This window comes from Zeus faber (assembly GCF_960531495.2).
Source record: "Zeus faber genome assembly, chromosome: 18".
NCBI lineage: Eukaryota > Metazoa > Chordata > Actinopteri > Zeiformes > Zeidae > Zeus > Zeus faber.
In genome coordinates, this window is record NC_137210.1 from 16,576,999 (window position 1) to 16,588,170 (window position 11,172).

The following is an 11,172-nucleotide window of genomic DNA, read 5'->3' on the forward strand; positions in this document are numbered from 1 at the left end:
GTGTGCTGCCTCTGCTCCAGAGAGAATATCTGCTTTGCTCAGGGAAGATAGGATTAGAGCATCCTTCACGCAGCTCATCTGCATATATGTTCCCAGGGAAGTGTATCAACACCCAGGGCTGTGCTGTAGCATCTACACATCAGACCTGACACTGCTATCAGTGAAGGAACATTCACTGATGTCACTGATCTGAGAGGATTTAACCAAGGACAGTTTTTTTTCGACTTTTGGATAATTCTTTCCATTGAGTTCATACTGTAAATCATTTTTTGTGGGCTCTGAGATATATATTTTAACTGGAGAAGATGTAAGTAACATTGGTGGAGGCCAGCTCTAAGCATTTTAGAGACCCAGGGATCTCAAGGAATCTTCATCTTAGTAGCGGGGACCCTCTAAACTTCTTGGGCAGTTTGTTCCGTCCGTTGGCCTGTGGCACCAGAATGCCATCCAGGGAGCCCTACGAAGTTCTCAAAGGAGAGAAGTCTCTGGTGCAAAAGGCCAAGAGAGAGGCCAACCAGGAGGATATTTTAGCGGCGGCACTGGGGATGAGGATGGGGCCACAGAAACCCCCAGCCACTATTTGGCAGCCGCTCAAGCTGTTTGCCTATTCGCAGCTCACCTCGCTGGTCCGCAGAGCGACGCTGAAAGAGGGCGACCGGGCGCCCAAGTCCGAGAAAGTCCACAACTTCAAGGTGAGACTCCAAAGATCTTCCTCAGCTTACAATCTGTCAGCGGCTGCCATATCTTCACCATACTGTAACCAGAGGGCTTTCACCAGCCTTTTTTGTGGGGTGGCGCTGAGTGGGTGAAAGGATAAGCTGCAAAGCTGTTTTTGGTCTGTTTTTATCCAAAGAAAATCTGTTGGATGGTCTGTGGAGCACTGCTGTTGTTTCCAATGCAGCAGATGGGCAGATTAAGCCGATGGAAGGGAAAGCAGTGGAGGAGTGTATCTCACTCTTGTCAGCACACTTACCCCCGAGCTCTCCTGTTTGGTTCGTTCATAGAATGGAGATCAGGGACAGAATCATTCCCTTGAATCCCTTCAAAACCGCTGATCAGTATCTTCCTGCTTCCTTGTTCTGCCAAACTGCTGAATGCTGCGTTTGTTAGATTGTGATTTGCATCTACGGTAGCTCCTGGTTTTCCATGTCAAGTTCCTACAACCGTCATGTCAAGTCAAATTATAACTAAAGCATGTGAAATCTAAGGGTATGGAAGATGCTAAATCCCCAGTGACCACAATACGGCACAGCAGTAGCCTCCAGCACAGAGCAGCATAGAGCATCTTGATGAGGTTTAAAGTATTTTCTTCTTTTATGGAAAGCTTCTCTCATTTGATCGCAAACTATGTATGTTACGATGTATAAGCATTATAATTAGTATAAATGCAGTGTATAAACAGTGTGACTGATGTCATCGTTCCATGATGAGTTGAGGGAAGGTTTATATTTATTTCCTTTGCTTTATTTCCTTTCCTTTGCCTATACCCATGCTAAGACTACACAACTGATGAAATTATTTCATTCAGTATTTAATATTTCATTTTGTAGCCCAGTGATATGAATATGACTTTTTATCGTTGACATTTAGAAATTAGAGTACTGCTGGAATCTCTAAAAAAGAATGCCATCTTGGCATTTCTCAGCCTCCTTAATTGATCATGAGTAAGAGATTATATATCAATATATAGAGACATATAGAGATATTAAGAAACGAAGGAACTAACTAAAGAGATACTAATCTCTAACAACAAAAACAGATTTCAAGAGATACCGTGAACTCGGTCACATCATATTAGCTTGGATATAAGACAGAAGTACAATCGTTAGATCAACAAAAACAAAAGACAGCTGGTGAGATTGTATGAGAAATCCATTATGTGTGTACACATCAACGGTGGCGCCAAAATAATAAAATATTCCCCCAGTAATCCTAAACCAATTTATAACGCCTGCCACGGCTGTGTGGTGGGGAAACACATATTAGGGGGAAGGCTCATTCCCGTCCCCATATGTCTAGTTTGGGCCCTCCTGATTGGCTGCGCTGTTGTTACCTGCCGATGTTTATTTCCCTTCCTGTGTGAGCAAGGCGGCCCTGCACCATCTCTATAGCTCATTTCCATGACAACTGGTGTGATGCTAAAGGTGCCACCGCCACAGAGACGCTGCGCTATCGATGCCCCCGGCCCAATTATTATCCGTCTTGAGAGGTTGTTTAGTCCGTAATCCTCCTCAATGCGAGAGATAATCTCACATTGAGCCCCAAATCAGCCTCATTTGAAGACGCGAGCATCTTCAGCTCGGAGGGAAGGTGGGAATAAGCACGGGGTTATTTTTCTTTCTCTTTGTTTCGGCTGATATCTCTCTTTGACACTTTCTCCGTTTCCAGGTCCACACCTTTCGGGGACCCCACTGGTGTGAACACTGCGCCAACTTCATGTGGGGATTAATGGCCCAGGGAGTCAAATGTGCAGGTACATTCTGTTTGACAAACATAAACCGTATTCAGCCAGGGCCTCGTGTTGTAGTCGTCTGTTCTCCCCTGCGAAGAAACAAAGCTCGTTGTTCTGAACTCGGTGTGTAGGTTTCCTCGTTTCTCTAAATAAACAGTCTGAATGGTTTTATGAGTCTAATCTGCAATCTGACCAGTGATTTGCACCACTGGATCAGCAGGGTTATGTAACACGGCGAAATAAGGACTCCCTTTGCAGGAGATTTTGTGTGATGTAATAGTAAGTTTCCCACTGAAGCAATCAATAACAAATTTTGAGCAAAAGAGTTTGAACGACCTGCTTTGTTTCTCGTGCCATTACACCGATATAATGACAATCCTTAACCTAGATTTAAGAAATGGACGAGCCTGGCATTAAGCCTGTAATGCTGCCATGTTGTGATTATACATCAGAATGTTGACTGTGGAGTATTATTTTTGTTTTTCAATTTGCTGTCTTTCAGACTAGGAACAATACGACAGCCCTGCTTTGGCCTTTTTTTTTTAGACTAAGCTGCTGTAACTACCCACCATCCAGTTGACATTTAGACTGGAATGTGGGGGTGGGGGTGGGGTTGGGGGAGGCCGAGCTGGGTTCTCTGTCCGCCTGTTTTCATCCAGCGGTTCATCAATTTCAGCACGCACTGAATTCGACCAAATTACAGCCACAAATCCGGCTACAGCCAAGTGTATCAGCCTCATCCCGTTTTATTAACATTCTTAGGAAAATCCCTTTTTATTAGATATTGGGTTTCATGTCACACCAAATATCTAATACTAGTGTATAGGTCATTCATCTCCAATGAAATTTCACATGGATGTATATGTTGGTAGATCTGGTGTCTCAGTCCCCAAAAACTGAAACAACACAGAGTGGTGTGCGGATTTGATGTTTTATTGATTAAACAAAATGGGCCACACATATTTGTGGGAGTGCTGACATAAATATTTGATGTATTGCCTTAGAAAGCGGACAACAATCGGAAGAAAGCACATCCGTTTGGAAGCTACCGCTGTAGTCTCGGTAGATGCTGCTTTTGGCGCCATTCCTTCAGACTCCGCCACGGCTACCGGAATCTAGGGCACCGAAATCTCATATGATGCTAAAAATTTGCATTCCCCAAAATGTTCTCCCATCCCCTTTTCTTTTTGTATGTGTGAACTGTTTTTCTGGTCGAGTGCCACGGAGCCAGCCTCTGCCAGTGCTTGTTGTGCCACATTTTCCTCGTCGGCGTACAGCCCCCACAATGCCTGCCCGTCCCATAATGCCTGTGAAGAAAAACAAAGATGGCATGTCTCTTTAATGAGGAGCAGAGCTGGGAGCGTGGGGAAGGAACTCCATTTCCACACGCATTAAAATTCAGCAGCTTCAACCAAAGAGCTCGGTCACACGGCTCAGCCCCTATTCAGCTTACAATGCTTGGTGGAGAACCAAGCCATTCCACAACACAGCCAGGCGGACATTTTTTTTTATTTTTTTCCCCCTTATTATTCTCCAGTCAGAGCCAGAGAAGTGCAGGTTAATAGGCGGCGATGTCCTCAGCTTTAAAGAGGGGAGACACAGTGATAATTTGCTGATTAGCCACCAGCGACCGTCCACCCTTGAACCTCTTCCTATCACTGTCACAACATTTTAGCCTAAACAGGGCCCAGTCGGTTCTCAAAAGTACCTCCTCGCCATGGCAACGGAGACGGAGCTGACAATGCAGTTGAGCGGTCTACCCCGTCTCGGGGCTCCCGGGCTCCCCGGGTCCCTGGGGCCAGGCCTCTCCCTCAGCCATCCCACCTGGGACCCGGGGCCATCAGTGTGCGACCATAGCCAATAGGATCTGCTGTGCAGGCTGATGACAGGGCCTCCTCTATTACGTTGCCTGTCTCATATCCTTAAGAGAATCATCTCTTAGAGTAATTACATTTCTGCCTCAATGCATATAAATGGAGGCAGCACATATTCCTCTGGGGGCCCCCCGTGTTATTCAAAAACACAAAAAACACAGTCTACTTTTTGTTGAATGGAAATAAAAATCTTTGGGAAGAAAACAACAATAAAAATGGTTGGCAAAATGTTAAGTTAAAATTAAAGGCATAAAGCTTTTTTTTTTTTTGGTCCAAAAAGAAAATCCTTTTCAGAACTTGGAAAAGGTTCAAAAGAACGGAGAGATTGAAGAGCTGCCCCATTTTTAGTCTGGGGAAAGTAGGTCTAGTGTAGCCCGCAGCTCCTCAATTGCTGCCTCCACAGCCATTGTGTGCGAGGTCCTGATTTGGCAGAGAATGAAGCGTGCAGCAGCGCTGACTGTCCCTCCTCCAGGCCACATTGTTTTTAGTGCGCTGCTTAATTCCCTCTAAGAGCTTCCCTTTTTTTTTTCAAAGGGGAGGCTCTCTCTGCGCTCCCTACAAGGTGAAACCCGCCCTGGAACAGCCGAGCTGCACAACAGACACAAAAACAATGTGGGATGGGAACCCAATTCCACGTCACAGCCACCGTGCTGTTCAGATGGAACATGCTGATTCCATCCATTAGGATCATTTACACACACATTCGTCCAGTTATCGTCAACTGTTATTTCACTATCTTCTGTATTATCAAATTCTTTTCGATATCCGTCACTGTCTAGATGTGTTCCCGCTTCCTTTGTTGGCCGTAATTGATTTTCTTTTTTTTTTAAACACATTACCCGATGAAGGTGTTGGGAGGGGCCCGCCCTCTATTCCTGAGCTCAAGGTGACTCCAATAACACACTTGGCAGCTGACTAACGGGATTTCCTCAGTGGCTATCGAATATGGCTTCTCCTTCTCTGACATTCCCAGAGCAAATATTGATCGAACCGATTTAGACCTGAGCAAGCAAAAGCGCAAATTTGGAGAGGCCTAAATAGCGAAATTAATTAAACAAAGATGACATATCTACGCATCATTGATTTTAATTTCCTCCAGAGCTTTAGATTTTTATGAAACAAATAAACCTTTCACCCCGACGGTTTCTGAACTCCCTGCATCTCTCTCTCTCTCTCTCTCTCTCTCTCGCTCTCTCTCTCTCTCTCTCTCTCTCTCTCTCTCGCCCCATCCCCCGTCCCTCTGTGCAGATTGTGGTTTGAGTGTCCACAAGCAGTGCTCACCCATGGTTCCCAGTGACTGCAAGCCGAGCCTGAAACACGTCAGGAAAGTGTACAGCTGTGACCTGACGACGCTGGTGAAAGCCCACAACACGGCTCGGCCCATGGTGGTGGACATGTGCATCAGAGAAATAGAGTCCAGAGGTTTGTTTGTTGAGCTCACTGAACAGGATTTGGGACCGCAAATACTTTAACTGTCCATACCCTACATTATTATTATTATTATTATTATTATTATTATTATTATTATTATTATTATTATTATTATTATTATTATATTATTATTATTATTATTATTATTATCTCTGTTAAAGGGCGCTACATAATTGCATAATGTACATACATACATATGTTTTGATTATACATTTATTTATTTATTTATTTATTTATTTATTTATTTATTTATTTATTTATTTATTTGTTTGTTTGTTTGTTTGTTTATTTATTTTTATTTATTTTTTATTTTTTGCTGATATATTTTGCCTTAATATATTTATTTGCTTATATTCTTGCTCCCTGTATGTATATACCGTATATACATAGGAAATTAGTTGGTAAATATCAAAAAATATTGCATAAGGGAATAATACATAGGAAGTAAATGAAATGAGAAAACCATGAGAAATATATATATATATATATATATATATATATATATATATATATATATATATATATATCGGTTTTTTTGTTGTTGTTGTTTTAGTTGTAAAGAAACCTTTAAAACTATAGGATTTAGTGCTGTGATATTCACTGTTCATTATTCATTGAATAATGCCGTAGTAATTCTCTTGTATTCTTTTTGTATTCTAACACATTCTTGCACTAACTCCTGCGGTGTTGGGAAGACTGATGAGATCGTTGGTAATTGTACACGGTAATAAGGACCAGAACCTGTTTCCTGTTTCCCTAGTCGATTACACTTTGGTGTAATCATTCAACTATAGAGGGAGCTCATCACGTCCTCATTGTTTGCTCCCTAATATCTGTCTGTAACTCATTTTTAAGTTTGATTTATCTCTTCATTATTTAGCTCAGTGATGCAAAAAATGATTTGTGTCGGCCCGCACTATTCCCCTATGTAATATCGCACGTATTTTCAGGCTAATTTCCTATGCATATTTAACAACATTTAACGCCGTCTCCTCTATTGTCAAAGGAAACATATGGGGGGGAATTTGCTTGTATTGGGAGTGCAGAAATCTGTACGACTCTCACGTTCCAGTGCTGATGATGTTTAAAAAGGCTGAATGTCATGTTTGCTTTTGTCTCCAGGTCTGAAGTCTGAGGGGCTCTACAGAATATCAGGATTCAGTGATTCGGTGGAGGACGTCAAGGCGGCGTTTGACAGAGGTATTCACTTCTGACATTTTTATCCCGTTTATTTACGCCCGCGATTCTGTCAGCCCCCCGACGTGAACGGTAACCTATAACGAGCGACGGACAGTGTGCTTACATAAGGCTAACGGAGCATCCCAGATTAAGCGGAAAGTGACACATTTGAGAAGGATAAGCCTCCATCTGGCAGAGAAGGCTTTACCCCGGACACGGTCCACTTGCGGAAGGCCTCGGGGTCGGGCTGAGCGAAAAACGGAAAAAAAATTTGGAAGCGCTCCAGCTACCCTGCTTGCACCAAACGAGGCTAATATGCAATGTAAAATAAGACTCCCCGGCAACAGAGGGGGTGAGAATGGACAAGCTTGTCTCGAGGCCCAGTGCAGTGTGACTTTTAAACTGCAGGGAGAGAAAAAAAACAAAACAAATAAAACCCTAGAGCTTGCCTGCCTAGAGTCAGAAGCCTGCTTCCAGAGCGGCATGCAGCAGATCAGCCATGACAGAGTGTCATTCCAGCTCAAAGCACCGCGCAAGTAGGCCACGGGCTGCTCCCAATACTGCGCAAAACGCAGCGCAAGTCAGAATGAAAGGGGCCATGCGGCTGAAATCACACGTTTCATATTCAAAAACACTGGAAGTGTGTCTCGACGCCTCTCCCTCAGGCTGCGCGCCGCTATCTCCTCGCTCCTCGCTCGCCGCCGATGGGATCCAGTTTCTCGGTGGGAGGCTCGTGTTCTCCACCGCGCTTCGCCGTAGTGTTTCCTCACGATCTCTGTTCTCCCTCGCAGAAGGTGAGAAGACAGACATCTCGGTGAGCGCCTATGAAGACATCAACATCATCACAGGTGCACTGAAGCTCTACCTGAGGGACTTGCCCATTCCCGTGATCTCATACGACGCGTACCCCCGGTTCATCGAGGCTGCGAGTAAGTCCAGAGCAGTGTTTCCACGTTACCACCGGAATACACATCTGTTCAGCATGCTTTTTATTTTGCCATCTAAAGTCTGTAAGCAAGAAGTCTCATTACCATGCTGCGATATTCCCCAAATATATGCTGCTTTAGCAACACTTTTTTATTTTATTAGTTCATTAGGAAGCAGAAAGCCTAGTGTTGGTGAAATCCAACCCTACTGTCCCGGCTGTGGGCAATACCTGTGAAACGATTCTGCAGCGTGTTGGTTAACCCCCCATTGTGTATTGAACTCGGCCGACCCTGCACCCCAACACGCCCCCCAGAGGGTGAAAAGAGGGAGATTTAGGATATTAAACTATATTTTAAAATGAATGAGTATTTCAAGTTTGCTTACATAAATTGATTTGGTATCTTAAAATATCAGACTTTTCATTAGTTCTTTATTGCTCGTAGTTCAGTTGTAGCATTGTAAACAACCTAGCCAATAGGCATTTTTGATGACAGCTATGAGAAAATATAAAGCCATCGTCAGTCAAGTGTCTTTGTCGCCAATGATGTATGAAGTTTGCATTATAATTTATTTTCACATATGAACCACATTTGAAATTCATTTCATTAAATGTACCCGTTTATTATATATACATTTTAAAAATGTTTATATGTTAATTACGTTATTATTATTTATTATTCTATGAAATTTATTATTTTCTTCTTCTTATTATTTTAAGATGTTGTTCTTTATATCTTATTTTATTATAAGATATTATTATATAATTTTTATTCTTATTATTTTCTATTTTTTTTATTATTTATTTATTTGTTTGTTTGTTTATTTATTTATTTTTATAATGGTTCTAATGGCTGATCTCCCTGCTTGCTTCCCCAGAGTTTGATGACCCAGAGAAGAAGCTGGAAGCATTCCGTGAGGCCCTGTCTCTGCTGCCTCCATCGCACAGTGAAACGCTGCAGTACCTCATGGCTCACTTAAAGAGGTACGTTACATCCTGTTCCATTCCAACCTGACGTTCCCAATCCAAAAACGCTTTAGATTTAAACACTTTCTAAATCCCGCGCGCGCCTTTTCCAGGGTGACGCTGAACGAGGAGGACAACCTGATGAACGCCGAGAACCTCGGCATCATTTTCGGGCCCACCCTCATGCGCGCCCCCGACTTGGACGCCATGACGGCACTCAACGACATCCGGTACCAGAGGCAGGTGGTGGAGGCGCTGATCAAAAACGAAGACGTGCTGTTCTAAAAGAAAGAAAAAAAACACCGGTACAGAACAAAATGGACATCTTGATTTTTAGAACAGCAATCTAATCACTTTCCCTCCGTAAAAGACTTGAATGAATCTTTGTATTGTTTGATACGTTCTTTGTTTTTTATGCCCAATATACGGACTAGCGTCGATCCTAGATACCTTCCCCCCACTGTACCGGGCTTGGAACATGTACTTTACACTATGTTTGTACGTCACCCCATTTTTGTCGGGGGTTTTTTGGAAGCTGACGGACCAGCATGCATGGCGCGCGGCCTCTTTATTTCTTACTTTGTAGTTGTGGCCCAGCATGTGTTCGGATCGTAATGTGCTGTAACTTTTACTTTAGTTTGTCTTGAAGTAGTTATAGTCTTGTGTTCCTAGCTGCTTATGGTTGCAGTTATTTCAGTGAAAAAAAAAATGTAATGGCTGGATGAAAAAAAAAAAAAAAAAAAAAGCTGCTCTTTTTTTTTTGGTGGGGGTGGGGGAAGGGGGGTCTTCTTGATCTTGTATTTTTCAACTCTTAAACTCTGTTTAACCCGCAGTTCTTTTGTCAAATGACCTTTTACGCATTTCCTCTCAAAATCTGGGAAAAAGGACAATTAATCAATGTGTGATTTGCTACGTTTACCTGAAAACAATGTCGTGTTTGAACGGAAATCTTTTGTCTCTGGTTTATGTTTTTTACTGGACTCTTTTGTATATAAGTTGTGCATGGAGGATTTAATTTATTAAACCTTGCTATGATATTTCCAATGAGGCTGGAGTCATTGAAATAATCACAACCTGCGAGATCAAATCCGTGTTCAATGAAGCTCTTCGGATGTGACAAGTGAATTCATATTGCAGACGTGATATTTTAGATTTAGAATCAATAAATAGATTAAGGAAAACAAAATAGATTTAAGAGCATGCTATGTTTGTTCGCACTTATCAGGCAACCTTAGCGTCCTTCAATCTGCGCATTGGGAGTGACAGGTTGCGCCCAGATGCCACCCGCATCAATCACACTGATTCATGGTGAGATCCCAACAAAACCCACGACACTGCAGGCGTCACCCCCTCCGCTCATCAAGGAGATTTATCATTTTCGGCTGTACACGCACACGATGTCACATGGGATTTGTGCATTTTACTTTTAATTACCCACAAGCAATGCCTTTCCACACCATTTCCAAGAACGAGTCACGCCTCAGCGCAATTATTCGTGGCTCATTAGACGATCAAAGGGTTAACCCATTTCGTCTAAAAGAAGAAAGACTGCAAAGAAGCTGGCATGGCGTCACTTTTAAGTGAAAAACTACATTCCATTCATTCTGATTGAACCTCAAACCTATACCATATATACACCCTTATTTCATGTAAAACCCTGTTCAGCCAGTTATTATTTTCATTGGTCACTGTTCATATGCGGTCGTCCAGGTTTCGTTAAGGACAACGTACACAAAATGTACCATTCACTGTATTCTAGTAGCTCATATTGTCTATGATTTATATGGTTAAGGAACACAAACAATTCGGTTCGTAGGATGGTGTCTACAATTTGGCGTAGTTAACAACAGCTCAGGCTGCATTGCAAGCCCCAAAAACAGCATTCTGCGCCGCATTTCATGTAATAAAAGTCCAATCAAAAAGAGTCTACGCTGATTGTGAAGCTAAATTGGACGTTTTTTCAACCACTCAGCTTTTAGGCAATGATAATCAGTCATTACTTCCGCCCCCATTTGGCTGGGATGTGCAAATAATAACACAGAGAGACGCTATCTGCTATTTATCCAGCTGCTGTGATATGGCCATGACAGAGATCTGCTGTCGAAACAACACTGCGCCTTATTCACAGTAATGAGTCTAAATTTGAACATTGCACTGATCTGTGAGACAGCTGACTGCTGCTGCTTGACTGGATAGTTGTGATGTGCTCTGGCAGAAGGCTGAGCTATATGTTAAAATGTACTTCGGATCAGTCAGGGGAAGTTTGCTTGTTTCACATTGATAAATGGCAGTAATTGTGGCAGTCATAGTGAAATGTGGTAATTGTGTCACAGCAGCTATTGATT

At 42.6% G+C, this 11,172-nt stretch overlaps 1 protein-coding gene across 1 annotated transcript; it reads left to right on the forward strand.

Moving 5' to 3' along the window:
• Positions 1-440: 440 nt before the first annotated feature.
• chn1 (chimerin 1) lies at positions 441-9,432 on the forward strand (the record flags this gene model as incomplete). The annotated part of the gene is made up of 7 exons (XM_080019098.1): positions 441-692; positions 2,389-2,473; positions 5,575-5,748; positions 6,880-6,957; positions 7,728-7,865; positions 8,740-8,845; positions 8,941-9,432. The coding sequence occupies 7 exons, from the start codon at positions 441-443 to the stop codon at positions 9,110-9,112; spliced, it is 1,005 nt and encodes a 334-aa protein (XP_079875224.1). The 3' UTR covers positions 9,113-9,432.
• Positions 9,433-11,172: the final 1,740 nt, after the last annotated feature.